The 23,371-nt window shown below is 45.9% G+C and overlaps 1 protein-coding gene across 2 annotated transcripts in view; it reads right to left on the bottom strand.

Moving 5' to 3' along the window:
* Positions 1-23,371, bottom strand: part of MTOR (mechanistic target of rapamycin kinase) — a 1,113,749-nt gene that overhangs the window by 195,680 nt on the left and 894,698 nt on the right. For both annotated transcript variants that reach the window (XM_069241238.1, XM_069241237.1), the window contains 3 exons: positions 10,071-10,193; positions 9,409-9,591; positions 9,026-9,160 (listed from right to left, as the gene is read on the bottom strand). In XM_069241238.1, coding sequence (XP_069097339.1) covers positions 9,026-9,160; positions 9,409-9,591; positions 10,071-10,193 — 441 coding nt within the window. The remainder of the gene's footprint in view (positions 1-9,025; positions 9,161-9,408; positions 9,592-10,070; positions 10,194-23,371) is intronic.

Genomic DNA, 23,371 nt, shown 5'->3' on the forward strand with positions numbered 1-23,371 from the left:
ATATATATAAATATATATATAGAAAATGTCACTTACCCAGTGTACATCTGTTTGTGGCATGAGACGCTGCAGATTCACATGCTGTGCACATCCCGCCATCTAGTGTGGGGCTCGGAGTGTTACAAGTTGTTTTTCTTCGAAGAAGTCTTTTTCGAGTCACAAGATCGAGGGACTCCTCCCCTTTCGGCTCCATTACGCATGGTCGTCGACTCCATCTTAGATTGTTTTCCCCGCAGAGGGTGAGGTAGGAGTTGTGTATATAGTAATAGTGCCCATGCAATGGAGTAAATATGTATGTACATAATGTGTTTAAAAGTGATATATTTACAAATTTACAAATGTACAAGTCTAATTTTTTCTCAACTTAAAACGGCTACAGGCTCCTGGGGAGGTGGGAGGGCGCATGTGAATCTGCAGCGTCTCATGCCACAAACAGATGTACACTGGGTAAGTGACATTTTCCGTTCGATGGCATGTGTAGCTGCAGATACACATGCTGTGCATAGACTAGTAAGCAGTTATCTCCCCAAAAGCGGTGGTTCAGCCTGTAGGAGTTGAAGTTGTTTGAAATAAAGTCCGTAATACTGCTTGTCCTACTGTGGCTTGCTGTGTTGTTAACACATCCACGCAGTAATGCTTGGTAAATGTATGAGGCGTAGACCATGTGGCTGCCTTACAGATTCAGTCATTGGTATGTTTCCTAGAAAGGCCATGGTAGCACCTTTCTTTCTAGTTGAGTGTGTCTTTGGTGTAATAGGCAGTTCTCTTTTTGCTTTTATATGACAGGTTTGAATACATTTAACTATCCATCTGGCAATGCCTTGCTTGGATATTGGATTCCCTGTATGAGGTTTTTGGAATGCAACAAACAATTGTTTTGTTTTGCGAATTTGTTTAGTTCTATCTATGTAGTACATTAGTGCTCTTTTAATGTCTAATGTATGTAATGCTCTCTCAGCTATAGAATCTGGTTCAGGAAAGAATACTGGGAGTTCCACTGTTTGATTTAAGTGGAACGGTGATATGACTTTAGGTAAGAATTTAGGATTTGTTTGTAGAACTACTTTATGTTTGTGTATCTGAATAAAGGGTTCTTGTATAGTAAATGCTTGTATTTCACTTACTCTTCTGAGAGATGTGATAGCTAAGAGAAATGCTACTTTCCATGTTAAGTACTGTATCTCACATGAGTGCATGGGTTCAAAAGGTGGACCCATAAGTCGTGTTAAGACAATGTTGAGGTTCCACGAAGGAACTGGTGGTGTTCTTGGTGGGATAATTCTTTTCAGACCCTCCATAAATGCTTTTATGACTGGGATCCTGAATAATGAAGTTGAGTGCGTAATTTGCAGATAAGCTGAAATTGCGGTGAGATGTATTTTAATGGATGAAAAAGCTAACTTTGACTTTTGTAAGTGTAGTAGGTAGCTTACGATGTCTTTAGCAGATGCGTGTAATGGTTGACTTTGATTATTATGGCAGTAATAAACAAATCTTTTCCACTTATTTGCATAGCAATGTCTTGTGGTTGGTTTTCTAGCTTGTTTTATGACCTCCATACATTCCTGTGTAAGGTCTAGATGTCTGAATTCTAAGACTTCAGGAGCCAAATTGCTAGATTCAGCGATGCTGGATTTGGGTGTCTGATCTGTTGTTTGTGTTGAGTTAACAGATCTGGTCTGTTTGGTAGTTTGATATGTGGCACTACTGAGAGGTCTAGTAGTGTTGTGTACCAAGGTTGTCGTGCCCAAGTTGGTGCTATTAGTATGAGTTTGAGTTTGTTTTGACTCAATTTGTTTACTAGATATGGAAGGAGTGGGAGAGTGGGAAAAGCGTATGCAAATATCCCTGACCAACTCATCCATAACGCATTGCCCTGAGAGTGAGCCTGTGGGTACCTGGATGCAAAGTTTTGGCATTTTGCTATTTCTTTTGTTGCAAATAGGTCTATTTGCGGTGTTCCCCACCTTTGGAAGTAAGTCTTTAGTATTTGGGGATGAATTTACCATTCGTGGATCTGTTGGTGATCCAGAGAGAGATTGTCTGCTAACTGGTTTTGAATTCCAGGTATGAACTGCGCTATTAGGCGAATGTGGTTGTGAATCGCCCAATGCCATATTTTCTGTGCCAAGAGACACAACTGTGTTGAGTGTGTTCCTCCCGGTTTGTTCAGATAATACATTGTTGTCATGTTGTCTGTTTTGACAAGAATGTGTTTGTGGGTTATTATAGGTTGAAATGCTTTCAGTGCTAGAAATACTGCTAGTAGTTCTAAGTGATTTATGTGAAGCTGTCTCTGCTGAGTGTCCCATTGTCCTTGGATGCTGTGTTGGTTGAGGTGTGCTCCCCACCCTATCATGGAGGCATCCGTTGTGATTACGTATTGAGGCACTGGGTCTTGAAAAGGCCGCCCTCTGTTTAAATTTATAGTGTTCCACCATTGAAGCGAGGTGTATGTTTGGCGGTCTATCAACACTAGATCTTGAAGTTGACCCTGTGCTTGTGACCATTGTGATGCTAGGCACTGTTGTAAGGGCCGCATGTGCAATCTTGCGTTTGGGACAATGGCTATGCATGAGGACATCATGCCTAGTAGTTTCATCACAAATTTTACCTGTAACTTTTGTTTTGGGTGCATGGCTTGTATTACGTTTTGAAATGCCTGTACCCTTTGTGGACTTGGAGTGGCAATCCCTTTTGTTGTGTTGATTGTTGCCCCTAAGTATTGTTGTATTTGACACGGCTGTAGGTGTGATTTGTTGTAGTTGAGTGAGAAACCTAGCTTGTGAAGGGTTTCTATGATATACTTTGTGTGTTGTGAACACCTTTCTTGCGTATTGGTTTTGATTAACCAATCGTCTAGGTACGGGAACACATGTATTTGCTGCCTTCTGATATGAGCTGCCACTACTGCCAGGCATTTTGTAAAAACTCTTGGCGGTGTTGTTATCCCGAATGGCAACACTTTGAACTGGTAATGTACCCCTTGGATTACAAACCTTAAGTACTTTCTGTGGGAAGGATGTATAGGTATATGGAAATACGCATCCTTGAGGTCTAGTGTTGTCATGTAGTCTTGTTGTTTGAGCAATGGGATCACGTCTTGCAGTGTCACCATGTGAAAGTGATCTGATTTGATGTATATGTGTAATGTTCTGAGATCTAGAATAGGTCTTAGAGTTTTGTCTTTTTTGGGTATGAGAAAGTACAGGGAGTAAACTCCTGTTCCTTTCTGATGAACTGGTACTAGCTCTATTGCATCTTTTTGCAACAACGCTTGGACCTCCAGTTGTAAGAGATCCATGTGTTGTTTGGACATGTTGTGTGTTTTCGGTGGGACATTTGGAGGGAATTGTAGAAATTCTATGCAATAACTATGCTGGATAATGGCTAGGACCCACGTGTCTGTTGTTATTTCTTCCCAGTTGTTGTAGAAATTGGTTAGCCTACCCCCCACTGGTGTTTCGTGTTGGGGATTTGAGACGTTGAAGTCACTGTTTATTTTGTGGAGTTTTGGTACTCTGGAACTTCCCTCTACTCTTTGGGAACTGTCCTCCCCTGTATTGTCCCCGAAAACTTCCCCGCTGATATTGACTTTGATAAGTGGGTCTTGTTTGTGAGGGTGAGGGTTCTGTGCTCTGTCCCCGAAACCCCCCTCGAAAATGTGTTTTCCGAAAAGTGCCTCTGCTCTGTGGCGAGTAGAGTGCGCCCATGGCTTTGGCCGTATCTGTTTCCTTTTTAAGTTTTTCGATAGCAGTGTCCACCTCCGGCCCAAACAACTGCTGTCTGTTAAAGGGCATATTCAGGACCGCTTGTTGTATTTCCGGCTTGAATCCCGAGGTTCGTAGCCATGCGTGCCTCCGTATGGTCACTGCTGTATTTACAGTCCTAGCAGCTGTGTTGGCTGCATCCATTGCTGAACGTATCTGATTGTTCGAGATACTCTGGCCTTCCTCCACCACCTGTTGTGCTCTTTTTTGGAACTCTTTGGGCAGGTGTGCTATGAAATGTTGCATTTCGTCCCAATGAGCCCTATCATATCTCGCCAGCAATGCTTGTGAGTTGGCAATGCGCCATTGGTTGGCTGCCTGTGCCGCAACCCTTTTCCCTGCTGCGTCGAACTTGCGACTTTCTTCGTCTGGAGGTGGGGCATCTCCTGAGGTGTGTGAGTTCGCCCTTTTGCGAGCTGCCCCTGCTACCACTGAGTCTGGTGTTAATTGCTGCGTGATGTACACAGGGTCTGTTGGTGGCGGTTTGTACTTTTTCTCCACCCTTGGAGTAATGGCCCTGCCCTTCACAGGCTCCTGGAACACTTGTTTGGAGTGTTTGAGCATTCCTGGTAACATAGGGAGACTCTGGTACTGGCTATGTGTGGACGACAGTGTATTAAAGAGAAAGTCATCCTCTATACGTTCTGCGTGCAGGGTGACATTATGAAACGCAGCTGCTCTTGATACCACCTGTGTGTAGGCAGTGCTGTCCTCAGGTGGTGACGGTCTCGCTGGATAACAGTCAGGACTGTTATCTGATACAGGCGCATCATAAAGATCCCATGCGTCGGGATCATCCTGACTCATCGCTGTATGAGTTGGGGACTGCATCATTGGTGGAGTGGCTACCGGTGATGGTTGTGGTGAGCGTTGTGGAGATGGTGGCGGAGTCACTTGTCTTGCCACCTTTGCCTGTGGCTGCTTGTCTTTCTCTTGGAAGGCAAGTTTTCTTTTCATTCTAATTGGAGGGAGAGTACTGAGAATACTTCCATGTGTCTTTTTGAATGTGGAGCCTTCTTTGAGCATAATCTGGCTCCCCTGCCTCTAGTTCCTGTCCGAATCTGTGTCCTTGCATCTGTGAGGACAGGCCCTGTTCTGGCGATGCATGATGCCATCATACCCAACAATTTCATGAAAAACTTGACTGTATACTGTTGGTTTGACTGAATTTGTGGTAATATATTGTGTAATGATTGTATCCTTTGTGGACTCGGGCTTGCGTATTTAATGTGGCTCCTAAATACTGTTGAACTTGCGCTGGTTGTAAGTGAGATTTTTGGTAGTTTATTGAGACTCTAGAGTGTGTAGGGTTTGTATTACAAAATGTGTATGGTTTTGACACTGTGTCTGGCTGTTGGATTTTATTAGCCAGTCGTCGAGATATAGGAAGACATGGATGGGTTGCCGCCTTAGGTAGGCTGCGACTACGGCGAGACATTTTGTAAATACTCTGGGAGCTGTTGTTATCCCGAACGGTAACACTTTGAACTGGTAATGTTTTCCTTGTATTACAAATCTGAGATATTTCCAGTGCGCTGGATGGATGAGTATGTGAAAATACGCATCTTTGAGGTCTAATGTTGTCATAAAATCTTGTTGTTGTAACAGTGGGACTACATCCTGTAGTGTTACCATGTGAAAGTGTTCTGATAGGATGTAAAGACTGGGGGTTCTGAGATCTAGTATTGGTCTCAATGTTCCGTCTTTCTTGGGAATAAGGAAGTACAGGGAGTAAACCCCTGTTCCTATTTGATGATGTGGTACAAGCTCTATGGCTTGTTTGAGTAATAGTGACTGTACCTCTGTTTGCAACATGGAAATGTGTTGGGAGGAGAGTTTGTGTGGTTTTGGAGGTGTATCTGGAGGAATTTGTGTGAATTCTATGCAGTAACCCTTTTGGATAATGGATAATACCCAATTGTCTATTGTAATGGGTAACCAGTGTTTGTGGCACTTTTGCAGTCTTCTTCCCACAGGGGAAGTGTGGTGAGGGAAGATGTGGAGCAAGTCACTGTTTTGTGTGTGTGGTTTCCTTTGATGGCTGGTATTTTCCTCTACCTCTGGGGAATTGGCCCCTATAAGTTCCTCTAAACCCACCTCGTTGGTACTGAGGCTGGTAAGACGGTTTTGATTGTGAGGTGGATGCCTCAGATGTGTGGGCTCTAAACCCCTCCCTGTATTGAGGCTTTCGAAATGAACCTCTGTACTGTATAGAATAAAGAGCACCCATGGCTTTAGCAGTGTCAGAGTCTTTTTTCATTTTTTCAATGGCTGTATCAACCTGAGTGCCAAAAAGCTGTTTTTCATTAAATGGCATGTTAAGGACAGCGTGCTGGATTTCCGGTCTAAAACCTAAACATCCGAAGCCATGCGTGTCTCCAAATGGTGACCGCAGTATTGATTGTTCTTGCTGCTGTGTCTGCGGAGTCTAAAGCTGACCTAATTTGGTTATTTGTAATAGCCTGCCCTTCCTCGACTATTTGCTGGGCTCTCTTTTGTTGATCCTTGGGGAGATGCTGGATGATATCGTTCATCTCGTCCCAGTGGGCCCTATCGTACCTAGCCAGTAGTGCTTGGGAGTTGGCTATTCTCCATTGATTAGCCGTCTGCGATGCCACTCTTTTACTAGCAGCATCACATTTTCTGCTTTCTTTGTCTGGTGGCGGTGCATCACCAGACGACAGGGAGTTAGCCCTTTTCCTCGCTTCAATGACAACTACGGAATCGGGAGGTAGCTGCTGGGTAATGAAAGCTGGATCAGAAGGAGGCGGCTTATATTTCTTAGGAGTGATGAGTCTTGCCTTAACTGGTTCTTAAAAATCTGATGTGTATGTTTTAACATGCCTGAAAGCATGGGAAGGGACTGGTACGTAGTATGAGTGGAGGATAACGTATTAATGAGAAAATCATCCTTAAGAGGTTCTGTGTGCATGGCTACGTTATGTTATGATGCTGCCCTAGCTAGAACCTGAGTGTATGAAGTGCTATCTTCTGGGGGCGATGGTTTTGAAGGATAGCAGTCTGGACTGTTATCAGAAAGGGGATCATCGTAGAGGTCCCATGGGTCGACATTATCTTGGTGTGAATCTGCAGAGTGTACTGGAGACTGTGCACCGGAGGTAGTAGGTGGACAGACAGTCAGGTGAGGAGAATGAGGAGGAGACTGATGAGGTGAGAATTGAGGAGGCAGAGTTTTTTGTTTGGGTTCTGGCACTTTAGCTGGTGGCTGATCAGTGTCCAATTGTCCTTGAAAGGCTAGCTTCCTCTTTGTTTTTAGAGGAGGTGCAGTTAGGATCTTGCCAGTGTCTTTATGAATCTGAATTCTGGCCTGCCTTTAATCAAATTCCTCCATTTGGGTAAGTTCCTCAGAAAATCTATGGCTTTCTTTAAGTTGTTTGGAAATTCCATTCTCCTCTGTGTATATGGGTCTTTTAGGCTCTGAAGCCAGTTTCCTCTGGATCGAAAGACCTGAAGTAGATGTTGGCCTCAGCTCCGAGAGAGATTTTCGAGGCTTCGACTCGATGGGCCGGTGTTTGCCTATTTCGGAGCCTGTGCTTCTGCTCGAGTCTGAAGGCTTCGGTGGCGTGGCCTTTCTCGGTGCCGAAGTTGTTGCTTGGTCAGCGGAAGTCTTTTTACGGGTGGGACCATGGCCTTCCGGCAGTGGCGTTCCCGAGGCCTTGTGCTTGGGCCGGGGCTTGGATTGGACAGGGCAGGCCTACTCACGTGCTGTCCTACCGTGACTGGTCTGTCCTCCTCTGACTCTTGCTCGGAGTAGGACCCCCGAAGAGAGACTGCGTGTGCATAATCTCCTCTTCTTCCATGTCGAGATGTTTGGTGCTTCTCTATGCCATTTCTAACCTTCGCGCTCTTCTATTACGTAGAGTCTTCTTCGAGCGGAAGGATCTGCAGGCCTCGCAAGTATCCTCTCGATGGTCTGAAGATAGACAAAGGTTGCAGACAAGGTGTTGGTCCGTATATGGGAACTTGGCGTGGCACCGAGGGCAGAAGCGAAACGGGGTCCGGTCCATGAGGCTTCGACGAGGCTTTGGTCGGCCCGACCAGGCCCGAGTTGGGCGCGGGTGCCCCAAAGGGCAAGTAAAGGAGTTGGGTCTGCCGGTACCGAAGTGTCGATGATAGAAGGTACGCGATCGAAACAATACCGACGAATTAGAGACTTTGTAGTACTTTTCCGACTCGAACTACCGGAGCGAAAAGAAACACATCCGAACCCGATTGCGGAAAGCAAACAATCTAAGATGGAGTCGATGCCCATGCGCAATGGAGCCGAAGAGGAGTCGTCACTCGATCCCGTGACTCGAAAACACTTCTTCGAAGAAAAACAACTTGTAACACTCCAAGCCCAACACTAGATGGCAGGACCTATGCATAGCATGTGTATCTGCAGCTACCCATGGCATCGAACATATATATATATATATATATATACATATATATATATATATATACATACACACACACACACACATTTATCGTGGAAAGTGTTCTGCCCTTGTGGGCAGTGTTTATGAAGGTCGCATGATAGAGATGTACCTAAGTGTTTGTTGGTGAGGGTCTGACCACCATACCATTACACGGACACGAATATAGAAGCAACCCGCTAGAGAATGTCCACCCATCAGCCTCCCTTACCTGAGGTTTACTATTCCACGGGAAGCTGCAAGAACTTTCACAATTCTAATGAATGTCCCTTCTGCTTGGTTAAGGGACCTATTTTGTTAGTGAGAGTACCAAATAGAGGTGACAGGTCACTTAATAGAGAAGAGAGATTTGTCAATCTAAGGAGTTTTGGATCACCCTCTGGGAGACAGGAACTACCTACATGGGAAACAGGGTCTACCCGCTGCAGAAGATGGGGGGCAATTGCTGGTCTTCTCACTGAATGTTAAAAGGGGCTGTTTGCAGGAAGGGTGGGTGACGACTTGCTGGATCAGACAGAAACTGTCTGCCAAATGAGACAGATTGAGCTATTGAGGAGGCATAAATCCCCACTGGGAGAGTAAGGAAGAACCAAACTGAAGAGATAGTGACTGCACGCCAATGGAGGTAAGAAGCCTGTATCAAAGAAGACCGAATCAACATGCCAGAAGTGAGAAACTCACATCTAAGGAGACAGAAAATGCTGGAAAGTTAATGCTCCAATGAGTTTTGAGACACCCACCTGGAAAGGATTTCTGGACTGCACTCCTCTGCAAGTGCTTTATTGTAGGAGCCACAGTATGGCTGTTCGCACTCACCTGAGGCAGCTGCTTGGATATGCGCCTGAACACGTGATAATACAAGTCCCAGGCCTGTGTGAGATCTTTCACATTGCCCGATTTCATATACTTCCGACACCATTCCTGAGCTTCCATCAGATCTCGTCCATATGCCTGTGGAAGGAAGAGGTTGTAGCAAAGTCACTGTTCAACAGCCAGGTGTTCCAAAGTAATGAATATGGTGGTGTTTACACGAAACCTGCTAGATGTAAGGCCACCTAGCCATGATCAACAAGGGGCTTAACTTCACAGCTAGCATAACTGCTACTAATTATATTTTATTACCATTATTTGCAACTCTCAAGACTTTAAAACATGATGACACCTTGAAGTATTGGTGTTAAGTATGTAAAAAATACTACCTGATTAAAGGAAGTTTCTTTCAAAGTCTGTGGGCCACGCTCCATCATGGCATGCAGGGGCTCAAGTACAGCAAACATTCCCTTCACGTTCCTCTCTCCGAAGTAAAGGCGCGAAGCCTCCTCTAGACCCTCATGCCACATCTCATGCCACAAGATGGCCACGCGAATGAGCTCTTCGCTCACCTGTGATAGAAACAGAACACTTAGATCCTTTACAAAATGACTATCAAAGGAGTGTCCTCATTTTGGTCAAACTCCTGTTAAGACCTGCAATAAGCCAGCCTTCTTTTCTGGATAAAAAAGTATGCAGTGACTCAAAGTGTAGTTAAAGTTTGATAATAACGGTTAAGGCCAGTGAGAAATAACCTATTAGTATCTAACTTGCAGGCAGACCCTCACAGACAAACACACATACACTTAAGGGTTCAACAAGAGAAAGGTGTGTACCAGGCAAACAGATTGGCAACTGACTGATTACCATGCAGACACACAGACAAATGCATGAATGTACAAACACACATGCATGCAAGTGTGTACACAAAGATGCACACAGATACACATGCATGCACACATCCACCCCACCCAAATCAACAGTATGGTCAACCCCTCCCTGCAATTATTTGCAGCACAGGAATGTCAGCACTTGTATACATAAAGCTCACCATGATAGCCTGCTGCACCAGTGCATTGCAGTGTTCACACATGTTCTTCAGGATTTTGTTAGCAGCATTATGACGGGCAGTAGTAGTGGATTTGGACGCCACAGTCAATGGATAAATCAGAGACTACAGAAAGAAAAAACAATAGCCTGAATCAACACTGGTGCTAATAAACATCCATAATGCATACCCAACAATGAAGGTAAGTAATTTAAGATCGCATGCCCAAACAGTAGGCATAACAAAACTATATTGATAACTGCATTTTTTCAGCATTGGTTTTTTATGTAGATTCAGGTGCTTTGAAAGATTAAAAAAACACTAATCAAGTAATGGGGTTAAGCATGAGGATGAGAAACCCAAACCCACAATGGGAATAAGTGTACGAACCCAACAGCAACAGAGAGGAAAGTTGTGAGATGCCCACACCACAGAGTGGAGAAAAGGTGTTTCAACCCTCCATCCAACTGAGCCTGCAGGGCTGTAAATGTAAATGTTGGCTTTGAGCATTGTAAATTTTTTCTTCAAAGGAGGAGTTTGGTTTGGAGGTGACACAACATAGCTTTCATGAAATGCATAAGGCATCGGGACACAGTCTCCACTTTAGATTGTTTTTTCTGCCATTTGAATTACTATCCAAAACCCCCACAAAAAAAACATATGTCAGCTAAAAACCTATTACCTCAAGGGGTGCTGGTAAAAAGGCCGGTGCCCGAACATTAAAATAGGCTTAAAGCAACATTCCGGTCTCCAAACCCTAATGTAAGAGGGCAGTAGCCTCACTCATCTATAGATGTGGGTACATATTGGCCTGTGCTGATTAACTCAACACCACTAAAGTATGGAGTCCACTGGCAGGAAAAACAGGATAAGTCAAAAAATGCCAGGGTGGCAGGGCTTTTCTTGCATACAAATACATTTTTGAAGATACAATTAACAATGCTGTCCTTCCCTCGTGGGCAGTGGTAATGTTAATGTTATGTGGATTCGTAGCATGTTTGTTTACCTCCCTTGGATTTGACCAGTTAGGGCTCTCATCAAAAAAACTAGAGGCTTGACAAATTCCTGCTGGCTTTAAGTTACAGCAAAAAATGAGATGTCTAAGAATTGACCATGAGTCAAAGCTATTTCCCTCTTCCGTTGCATTTTTTTAAGCTAGCAATATGTTATGACATCATTACACATAGTATTATAAGCATTAGGCATAGGTTTTCAGGCATTAATACTATTAACGTCAGTAGCGTGTACACGGTTAATAAGCAGTCTTAAAGCCAACCCTATAAACAATTAACCACAATTCGCACCCCACACCCTAACCCAACTGCTCTTCTTTTCAGTAAGAAATAATGATAATGTAGGGGGGAGAACCCTGAGGAGGGTGGGGATGGGGGGGGGGGGTGGATTTCTATTGTCTAATTATCTGTCTCCAGGCCAGTAGAAGGGCTAGATCCACAAAGCGGGAGAGGGTTTTTGAGGTCTTGGGACGGGGATAAAGGCCTAGTAATGAAAATGTCACTTACCCAGTGTACATCTGTTCGTGGCATCAGTCGCAGTAGATTCGCATGTTCTGCAATAGCTCGCCATCTGGTGTTGGGCCGGAGTGTTACAAGTTGTTTTTCTTCGAAGAAGTCTTTCGAGTCACGGGACCGAGTGACTCCTCCTTTTGTCTCCATTGCGCATGGGCGTCGACTCCATCCTCGATTGTTTTTCCCCGCAGAGGGTGAGGTAGGAGTTGAATTGTAGTAATAGTGCCCATGCAATGGAGTGACTAAGTATGCACTTATTTAAGGTTGAGATGATACATATATAAATAATTGAAGGTAACTTCCAAACTGCTACAGGCTCCCGGGGAGGCGGGTGGGCACATGCGAATCTACTGCGACTGATGCCACGAACAGATGTACACTGGGTAAGTGACATTTTCAGTTCGATGGCATCTGTCGCTGTAGATACGCATGTTCTGCAATAGACTAGTAAGCAGTTATTTCCCCAAAAGCGGTGGATCAGCCTGTAGGAGTGGAAGTAGTCTGAAATAATGTCCTTAATACAGCTTGACCTACTGTGGCTTGTTGTGCGGATAACACGTCTACACAGTAGTGCTTGGTGAATGTGTGAGGCGTAGACCATGTGGCTGCCTTACATATTTCTTGCATTGGGATGTTTCCTAGAAAGGCCATGGTAGCACCTTTCTTTCTGGTTGAGTGTGCCCTTGGTGTAATGGGCAGCTGTCGTTTAGCTTTAAGGTAGCAGATTTGGATGCATTTAACTATCCATCTGGCTATACCTTGTTTTGAAATTGGGTTTCCTGCATGAGGTTTTTGAAATGCAATAAAGAGTTGTTTAGTCTTTCTGATGTTCTTTGTTCTGTCAATGTAATACATTAATGCTCTTTTGACATCTAATGTATGTAGTGCCCTTTCAGCTACGGTATCTGGCTGTGGAAAGAACACCGGAAGTTCCACTGTTTGATTTAGATGGAACGGTGAAATAACCTTTGGCAAAAATTTAGGATTGGTCCTTAGGACGACTTTATTTTTGTGTAGTTGTATAAAAGGTTCCTGTATAGTAAACGCCTGAATCTCGCTTACTCTTCTCAGGGAAGTAATGGCGATGAGAAATGCCACCTTCCAGGTTAGGAACTGTATGTCGCAGGAGTGCATGGGTTCAAAAGGTGGACCCATAAGTCTAGTTAGGACAACATTTAGGTTCCATGAAGGAACAGGTAGTGTTCTTGGTGGTATAATTCTCCTAAGGCCCTCCATGAATGCTTTAATGACTGGTATTTTATATAGGGAAGTTGAATAGGTAGTCTGCAGGTATGCAGATATTGCTGCAAGGTGAATCTTAATGGAAGAGAAAGCTAGGTTAGATTTTTGTAAGTGAAGCAAGTAACCCACTACATGTTCTGGAGTTGTGTGTAATGGTTGTATTTGATTAATATGGCAGTAGCAAACAAACCTCTTCCATTTACTTGCATAGCAGTGCCTGGTGGATGGCCTTCTTGCTTGTTTTATGACTTCCATACATTCTTGGGTAAGTTGTAAGTGCCCGAATTCTAGGATTTCAGGAGCCAGATTGCTAGATTCAGCGATGCTGGATCTGGGTGTCTGATCTTTTGGTTGTGCTGTGTCAACAGATCTGGCCTGTTGGGCAATTTGATGCAGGGTACCACTGATAGGTCTAGCAGCGTTGTGTACCAGGGTTGCCTTGCCCAAGTTGGTGCTATCAATATGAGTTTGAGTTTGCTTTGACTGAGTTTGTTTACCAGGTAAGGAAGGAGAGGGAGAGGAGGAAAAGCGTAAGCAAATATCCCTGACCAGTTCATCCATAGGGCATTGCCTTGGGATTGTTTGTGTGGGTATCTGGATGCGAAGTTTTGGCATTTTGCGTTCTCCCTTGTCGCAAACAAGTCTATCTGAGGTGTTCCCCAGAGTTTGAAATAAGTGTTCAGTATTTGGGGGTGAATTTCCCATTCGTGGACCTGTTGGTGATCTCGAGAGAGATTGTCTGCGAGTTGATTTTGTATCCCTGGTATAAACTGTGCAATTAGGCGAATTTGGTTGTGAATTGCCCAATGCCAAATTTTTTGTGCTAACATGCTTAACTGCGTGGAGTGCGTCCCTCCCTGCTTGTTTAGATAATACATTGTTGTCATGTTGTCTGTTTTGACGAGAATGTATTTGTGAACTATTATTGGTTGGAAAGCTTTTAGTGCTTGAAAAACTGCAAGAAGTTCTAGGTGATTGATATGCAGTTTTGTTTGATGTACGTTCCATTGTCCTTGTATGCTGTGTTGATCGAGGTGTGCTCCCCACCCTGTCATGGAAGCATCTGTTGTTATTACGTATTGTGGCACTGGGTCTTGGAAAGGCCGCCCCTTGTTTAAATTTATGTTGTTCCACCACAGAAGCGAGAGGTAAGTTTGGCGGTCTATTAACACCAGATCTAGAAGGTGACCCTGTGCTTGAGACCACTGTGATGCTAGGCATTGTTGTAAGGGCCTCATGTGCAGTCTTGCGTTTGGGACAATGGCTATGCATGATGACATCATGCCTAGGAGTTGTAATACCATCTTTGCTTGTATCTTTTGTGTTGGATACATGCGTTGTATGATGGTGTTGAAATTTTGAATTCTTTGTGGACTTGGAGTGGCTACTCCTTTTGATGTGTCTATTATGGCTCCCAGGTATTGTTGTACCTTGCGTGGCCGAATCTTGGATTTTGTGAAATTGACGGTGAACCCTAGTTTGAAGAGGGTTTGTATGATATGATTTGTGTGATTTGAGCACTCTATTAACGAATGGGCCTTGATTAGCCAGTCGTCTAGATATGGGAACACATGTATTTGCTGCCTTCTGATGTGTGCAGCGACTACCGCTAGACATTTGGTAAAGACTCTTGGTGCGGTTGTTAATCCGAAAGGCAGTACCTTGAATTGGTAATGTATTCCTTTGAATACAAACCTTAGGTATTTCCTGTGCGATGGGTGAATTGGTATATGGAAATAAGCATCCTTGAGGTCTAAAGTTGCCATGTAGTCGTGCAGCTTTAGCAATGGCAATACTTCTTGTAGTGTGACCATGTGGAAGTGGTCTGATTTGATGAAAGTGTTGACTACTCTGAGGTCTAGGATTGGTCTCAGTGTTTTGTCCTTCTTTGGTATCAGAAAGTACAGTGAGTAAACTCCTGTGTTTATTTGTGTGTTTGGCACTAATTCGATTGCATTCTTTTGCAATAGTGCCTGCACTTCTATCTCTAGGAGATTGGAATGGTGTGTTGTTAAATTTTGTGCTTTTGGTGGTATGTTTGGAGGGAACTGTAGAAATTCTATGCAGTAACCATGTTGGATAATTGCTAGAACCCAAGTGTCTGTAGTGATTTTCTCCCATGCTGTGTAATAATGACCTATTCGTCCCCCCACTGGTGTTGTGTGGAGGGGGTGAGTGACATGTGAGTCACTGTTTAGTAGTAGGGGTTTTGGGGCTTTGGAATCTTCCTCTATTTCTAGGGAATTGCCCTCCTCTATATTGTCCCCGAAAACCTCCTCTATACTGTCCTTGGTAACTGGACGGTGTGGCTTGTGAGGTGCTGGCTTGTGTGCTTTGACCCCGAAACCCCCCTCGAAAGGGCGTTTTACGGAATGAGCTGTAATTCCCTCTGCTCTGCGGGGAGTAGAGTGCGCCCATGGCTTTGGCAGTGTCCGTATCTTTTTTGAGTTTCTCAATCGCTGTGTCCACTTCTGGACCGAACAGTTCTTTTTCATTAAAAGGCATATTGAGAACTGCTTGTTGAATCTCTGGTTTAAATCCAGACGTTCGGAGCCATGCATGCCTTCTGATAGTTACAGATGTATTAATTGTCCGTGCAGCTGTATCTGCAGCGTCCATGGAGGAGCGGATCTGGTTGTTGGAGATGGCCTGTCCCTCCTCAACCACTTGTTTTGCCCTATTTTGGAAGTCTTTGGGCAGATGTTCAATGAGATGTTGCATCTCGTCCCAGTGGGCTCTGTCATAGCGCGCAAGTAGTGCCTGGGAGTTCGCGATGCGCCACTGGTTTGCAGCTTGTGCTGCGACTCTTTTACCAGCTGCATCAAACTTGCGGCTTTCTTTATCTGGGGGTGGTGCATCTCCAGATGTGTGAGAGTTGGCCCTTTTCCTAGCTGCTCCTACAACAACAGAGTCTGGTGGCAGCTGTGTTGAGATGAAAGCCGGGTCTGTAGGAGGCGGCTTATACTTTTTTTCCACCCTTGGTGTGATTGCCCTACTTTTGACCGGGTCCTTAAATATGTCTTTTGCGTGCCGGAGCATACCAGGGAGCATAGGCAGGCTTTGGTAGGAGCTGTGGGTGGAGGAGAGTGTGTTGAACAGGAAATCATCCTCGACCTGTTCTGAGTGGAGGCTTACGTTGTGAAATTGTGCTGCTCTAGCCACCACCTGAGAGTACGCGGTGCTGTCTTCTGGTGGAGATGGTTTTGTAGGGTATGCCTCTGGGCTGTTATCTGACACTGGGGCGTCGTATAGGTCCCATGCGTCCTGGTCTTGGTCACCCTGGCTCATGGTGGTGTGAGCTGGGGAGTGTGATGGCGTTTGTGCTGGTGAAACGTTAATCACGGGCGGAGGAGAGGGTGGTGGTGTAACTCTTTTCACCACTTTTGGTTGTGGTGCTTGTTCCGTCTGGAACTCCAACCTTCTCTTTCTCCTAATGGGGGGAAGGGTGCTTATTTTTCCTGTCCCCTGCTGAATGAAGATACGCTTTTGCGTATGGTCCGCATCAGTTGCTTGTAGCTCTTCCTCAAACCTATGCTTCTGCATTTGGGAGGTTAGCGAGTGCTCTTCTGTATAAGAGCCTGAAGCTGGGTCGCTTGCAGTTTGTTTCGGCGTCGAAACTGTGTCTGCGTGTTTTTTCGGCTCCGAGGTGACTTTTTTCCTTTTCGGGGCCGAAACCTCTCGGCGTCGATCTGTTTTGGTGCCGCTGTCTCGGCGTCGAGCCGTGTCCACACCGGCATCTCGGTGTCGAGGCTTGTCTCCAGCACTTTCTCGGTCCCGAGAAGGCTGCGTGCCGGTGTCTCGACCGGAGTCGGACGATCTCGGCACTGTTTGGGCCTTTTTCGGTGCCGACGGTCGGTCACCGATTTTATGGGTTGAGCCATGGCCTGGTGGCAGTGGCGTCCCCTGGGCCTTGTAAATGTTTCTTTGTGTGGTTTTCGACGTCTTACTCACGGTTTGTGTATCGTCGAATCCTTCGGAGTCTGAGTCTTGGATCGAGAAGGTACCTTCCTCTTCCTGTTCCTCGAACTCCCGTCGGGCTGTCGGTGCGGACGCCATTTGAAGTCTTCTGGCTCGACGGTCTCGGAGTGTTTTTCGGGACCGGAACGCACGACAGGCCTCGCAGGTGTCTTCGCTGTGCTCAGGTGACAGGCACAGGTTGCAGACCAAGTGTTGGTCTGTGTAGGGGTATTTATTGTGGCATTTGGGGCAGAAACGGAACGGGGTCCGTTCCATCGGCGTTCTTCAGCACGCGGTCGGGCCGACCAGGCCCCGACGGAGGATCGAAAAATTACCCCGAAGGGCACCGGAGCTCTTCGATCTTCGATGCGGTGTTGAATGTAAGTATGCCGATCCCGAACGCAACAATACCGACGAAAATCTTCCGAAATTAACTATTTTTTCTGTTCCGAAACTCGGAGCGACAGGAACACGTCCGAACCCGATGGCGGAAAAAAAACAATCGAGGATGGAGTCGACGCCCATGCGCAATGGAGACAAAAGGAGGAGTCACTCGGTCCCGTGACTCGAAAGACTTCTTCGAAGAAAAACAACTTGTAACACTCCGGCCCAACACCAGATGGCGAGCTATTGCAGAACATGCGTATCTACAGCGACAGATGCCATCGAACACAGTGTTCTATTGTGTTCCAGTGAGAAGCTTCAGCCAGATCCGCCAGGCGGGGTGTGGACACCTGTCCAATAGGTCTTTAAAGAGAGGCAAGACCAAAGCATGTGGCGGAGATCAGTGGGACCAGTGCAGCATCTGAGACAATTCGGGGACAACAAAGGAAATACAGTATGTAATGTCTGTGGTGTAAAATATGTCTGTGAAGTAAGGAAAACTGTATAAATATAAAATGGGAGTTACTGGCTATCTTGATATAGTATTCTTCCTTATCATGCAAGGCCCAACCTATATCTTCTTCCCATTGGGTCCTGGTGGGCATCAGTGAGACACATAAGTGCACCTGCTGATCCTTGTACAGCCATTTAACCAGGTGTCTACCAGTTCCCATCTCATCCCCCGCCTGAATCAAGTAGGTTGTCCGCAGTTCTATCCCCTCCCGTGCCCAATATTTACAGACATACCAAGAGATTCCAGCATGTAAAAGAAAGAGGGATCCCGGTAATCCAGGTGTTTGGGCGAAGTCCTGCTGGGACAAGAACTCACTATCTGTAAACAAGTCATCCACTGTGTGTACTCCTGCTGTATCCCAGAGTTGAATGCTATGGGATGTGAGCTGGCCCAGATGTGTTGGTATGCCGATTAAAGGTATGTCGGGAGCATAATGTAAAGGGGCTTTCATATATTTCAGCGCTCGCTTCCAGTACACAAAGGAAATTACTTTTTTTAAAAAGGGTAGACTTGGGGAGCGTAGCACTCCTGGCAGGAACAATGTCTGTAATGTATTGCATCGTACTTTCAGTGGTGTGTAATTTATTTCTGTCAGGTGGAAGCCTGCCAGCCAATATGCTAACCATTATAGTTGACCTGCATAAAAACATGTGCTCTGAAATCTGGGGCACCTAGATCACCTTCATTTGGAGGGAGCTGTAATTTAGCAAGGCTTGTCCTGCGTCTGCTATTACCCAAACCAAATCTATAAGCAATGTTCTAAGCTGCCTATAATATGCCACTGGAACTACCACTAGCAAATTAACAAAACAATTTAATAAACGTGGAAGCATAACCATTTACGAAAGTGCCAGCCCCCTGGCCACATCTAAAGGTAGAGTAATCCAAAACCACATCTGTGAGCGAAGTGTGGCAATCGTTTTGTTTAAATTGGCTTCTAAGAGGTGTAAGGAAATGCCTCCTTGGCATGGTTACCCCCTAACTTTTTGCCTTTGCTGATGCTAAGTTATGATTTGAAAATGTGCTGGGACCCTGCTAACCAGGCCCCAGCACCAGTGTTCTTTCCCTTAACTGTACCTTTGTCTCCACAATTGGCACAACCCTGCCACTCAGGTAAGTCCCTTGTAACTGGTAAGACTGGTACCAAGGGCCCTGATGCCAGGGAAGGTTTCTAAGGGCTGCAGCATGTCTTATGCCACCCTGGGGACCCCTCACTCAGCACATGCACACTGCTTCACAGCTTGTGTGTGCTGGTTGGGAGAAAATGACTAAGTCGACATGGCACTCCCCTCAGAGTGCCATGCCAACCTCACACTGCCTGTGGCATAGGTAAGTCACCCCTCTAGCAGGCCTTACAGCCCTAAGGCAGGGTGCACTATACCACAGGTGAGGGGACAGGTGCATGAGCACTATGCCCCTACAGTGTCTAAGCAAAACCTTAGACATTGTAAGTGCAGGGTAGCCATAAGAGTATATGGTCTGGGAGTTTGTCAAACACAAACTCCACACTTCCATAATGGCTACACTGAAAACTGGGAAGTTTGGTATCAAGCTTTTCAGCACAATAAATGCACACTGATGCCAGTGTGCAATTTATTGTAAAATACACCCAGAGGGCATCTTAGAGATGCCCCCTGAATACGTACCCGACTTCTAGTGTAGGCTGACCAGTTCCTGCCAGCCTGCCACACACCAGACATGTTGCTGGCCACATGGGGAGAGTGCCTTGTTCACTCTGTGGCCAGGAACAAAGCCTGTACTGGGTGGAGGTGCTTCTTACCTACCCTTACAGGAACTGTAACACCTGCGGTGAGCCCCAAAGGATCACCCCTTTTGTTACAGCGCCCCAGGGCATCCCAGCTAGTGGAGATGCCCGCCCCTCCGGCCACTGCCCCCACTTTTGGCGGCAAGGCTGGAGGAGATAATGAGAAAAACAAGGAGGAGTCACCCACCAGTCAGGACAGCCTCTAAGGTGTCCTGAGCTGAGGTGACCCCTGCCTTGAGAAATCCTCCATCTTGAGTTTGGGGGATTCCCCCAATAGGATTAGGGATGTGCCACCTTCCCCACAGGGAGGAGGAACAAAGAGGGTGTAGCCACTCTCAAGGACAGTAGCCATTGGCTACTGCCCTCCCAGACCTAAACACACCCCTAAATTCAGTATTTAGGGGCTCCCCAGATCCCAGGAAATCAGATTCCTGCAACCTGAAGAAAGAAGAAGGACTGCTGACCTACAAGCCTGCAGAGAAGGAGGAAGATGACAACTGATTTGGCCCCAGCCCTACCGGCCTGTCTCCAAACTTCGAAAACCTGCTCCAGCTATGCATCCGACAGGGACCAGCGACCTCTGAAGCGTCAGAGGACTGCCCTGGACTACAGGACCAAGAAACTCTCGTGAACAGTGGCCCTGTTCAAAACCAGCTACTTCTTTGCAACAAAGAAGCAACTTCCAAGGACTTCACGTTTCCCGCCGGAAGCGTGAGACTTCACGCTCTGCACCCGATGCCCCCGGCTCGACCTGCAGAAAACCAATCCCTCAGGGAGGACTCCACGGCGACTGCGAGCCCGTGAGTAACCAGAGACGACCCCCCAGAGCCCCCACAGTGACGCCTGCAGAGAGAATCCAGACGTTCCCCCTGACCGCGACTGCCTATAACAAGGGACCCAACGCCTGGAACCAACACTGCACCCGCAGCCCCCAGGACCTGAAGGAACCGAACTTCGACGCAGGAGTGACCCCAGGCGACCCTCTGCCTTGCCAAGGTGGTTGCTGTCCCAAGAAGCCCCCCGTGCCTGCCTGCACCGCTAGAGTGACCCCCGGGTTCCTCCATTGAAACCTATACAAAACCCGACGCCTGCTTTGCACACTGCACCCGGCCGCCCCTGTGAAGCTGAGGGTGTACTGTGTGCCTTCTCGTGTCCCCCCTGGCGCTCTACAAAACCCCCCTGGTCTGCCCCCGAGGACGCAGGTACTTACCTGCTGGCAGACTGGAACCGGAGCACCCCTGTTCGCCATAGGTGCCTATGTGGTTTGGGCACCTCTTTGACCTCTGCACCTGACCGGCCCTGAGCTGCTGGTGTGGTAACTTTGGGGTTTCCTTGAACCCCCAATGGTGGGCTGCCTATGCCCCAGGAATGAGACTTGTAAGTGTTTTACTTACCTCTTAATCTAACCTTTACTTACCTCCCCCAGGAACTGTTGATTTTTGCACTAAGTGTCCACTTTGAAAATAGCTTATTGCCATTTTTACAAAGACTGTACACAATATTGTTTTCATTCAAAGTTCCTAAAGTATCTAAGTGAAGTACCTTACATTTAAAGTATTAACTGTAAATCTGGAACCTGTGGTTCTTAAAATAAACTAAGAAAAGATATTTTTCAATATAAAAACCTATTGGCCTGGAGTAAGTCTTTGAGTGTGTGTTCCTCATTTATTGCCTGTGTGTGTGTACAACAAATGCTTAACACTACCCTCTGATAAGCCTACTGCTCGACCACACTACCACAAAATAGAGCATTAGAATTATCTACTTTTGCCACTATCTTACCTCTAAGGGGAACCCTTGGACTCTGTGCACACTATTTCTTACTTTGAAATAGTATATACAGAGCCAGCTTCCTTCAAGAGGTCAGAAGCTGGTCTATGCATTTGAACTCCTAGATAACGCAACATATGCAAGCCAATTGGATAGTAATTATCCCCATTTCTATCATGCCAACAGAAGCACTGTCATGAAAAGTGAAAGCACAGGACTTATTATAATTAACGCACAGGTCTGAGAGCTCAGGTAAGGTAAGGAGGGTAGTGAGTGGCGTACTTGTAATTCATTGGATTGGGCATCATTGTGGACTGCTGCTTGGTCTGGTGTACCCAACTGTGTTTCCACTCTCTTCATCTCCTGTAAAAGCGTTTGTTGTGCTGCAGAGGATGTGGATATAGATGTGCCTCATATGATTACTTTAAATGCTTCCCTTTCAACTAATGGTGATGAAGCCATACCTGCATTTTCCAACAAAATAAGTAGTAATGATATTGGACAAAGTGTCTTTAAAAGCCACATCCTCCAACTGTCGTGATTTTAACCCTCAGGTGGGCACTGTGGTGGGAATTCGTCCCCAAGTTATGTGCAATTCAAGTGGGTTATGGCCTGATAGGGTTTTGCCCAAATACGTGGAATGCAAAATATGCCTAATGAGGTGTATTGGACCAAAGAAAAAGTGGTCGAGGAGAAGTGTAATTTGTGTGGGCAGAATAAAACAAATATTCCCTCGTTTCCACACTTAACTCCCGTCAGGCATCCAACAATGACCACACCGAGGCCCAGTCTGTCAGAGCTTTAGCTTGTCTAGACGGGGAGCATTGGGAAGGGGGGTGAGACCGATCTAGGTGAGTATCAAGGACTGCATTATACTCCCATTCAATCAGCCATGGCAGCTGGGACCATCAGTGTCTGCCAACACTGAGGAGAGATGAGACAGAAAGCAGTCCTGTTCAGTATTCGGGGCGTATGCACTTCCCAATACTAGTGGTTCACCATCCAGGTTCCTCGTGCATAGGCTGAAAAGGTTGTAGCGAATAATTGCCCTCTCCACTTACAGCAGAGCATCAGCCCTTCAGCAGAGGAGAGATGGGTATCTTATAGGTAAGCCATGAGGACCCTGCGATGACTAAGTCGGACATATATTTTGTGTTGTTTCTGTGCTGTGCCCATCACCCAGAAGTTCCACATTGTTATATTATAGGAAGTGGTTGCAATCAGCATTGGTGTAATTGAGATAGAATCCACACCAGATATCCCATATGTCCAATCCCCCCCCAAAAGGGACACAGCCCAACCACAGCAGAAAACTAGAGCAGAAAAAAAAACCAAAATAACGAGAAAACCTCAATACTCGGTCCAATGAAAACCAGTCTTTCGACCAGAACAAACATAGTAACACAACACATACTCTGTAGCAATTGCTCGGGGGTAGGCTAACACAGTCAAAGGTAGTATGAGTCAAGCATACAAGACAATGAGCAAATGAATGAGACAAATACAGGGCGTCTCTCTAGGGTGACCAAAGAACAGTTACATATCTACAAAACTAAGCATAGCCGCAGCCCAAAATAAGTGATATATCAGCAGTTCACACACTATTAGTAGACCAGGAGGACTTAAGTGTTCATCAAATATGCAATCAAAAATACTGAGTCTTTGGAATGCAATCTGTAGGGATATAAAAAAAGAAAGTTATATGACAGTATCTGATGTTTGAGGAATCACTGTCAGAAACAGTGTCACACTAGCATTCGAGTCAGAATCTGATGGAACATTGCTGGAGGAGCTGGATGAAGAGTGTTGAGAATGATGCTGCTTGGATTAGGATATTGTGGCTAGCACTGCATGCTGTTCCTCCAAAGCTTTTTGAAGGGACAGGGTCGCACAGAGAGAGTCTCCAGGTATTGACCTGTCCCTGGCGGAACAGGGCAAGTCTTAGAGGGCCGCAAGCACCCCAGAGACAGTGGTCCGGGGAGCATTGGGGTAGTGAGTTTCCAACGAGTTCCAGACTGATTCAGGGGTATAAAAAATAGCATCTTCTGATCATGTGCCAGAAACATTAATGCATAATTGAAGCCCTCTGCTCGAAGTTGATGTTTCTCCGCCAAGAACGCTGAACCACCAAAGTGTAATCCAGGAA

Source organism: Pleurodeles waltl, chromosome 6 (assembly GCF_031143425.1).
Source record: "Pleurodeles waltl isolate 20211129_DDA chromosome 6, aPleWal1.hap1.20221129, whole genome shotgun sequence".
NCBI classification, from domain to species: Eukaryota; Metazoa; Chordata; class Amphibia; order Caudata; family Salamandridae; genus Pleurodeles; species Pleurodeles waltl.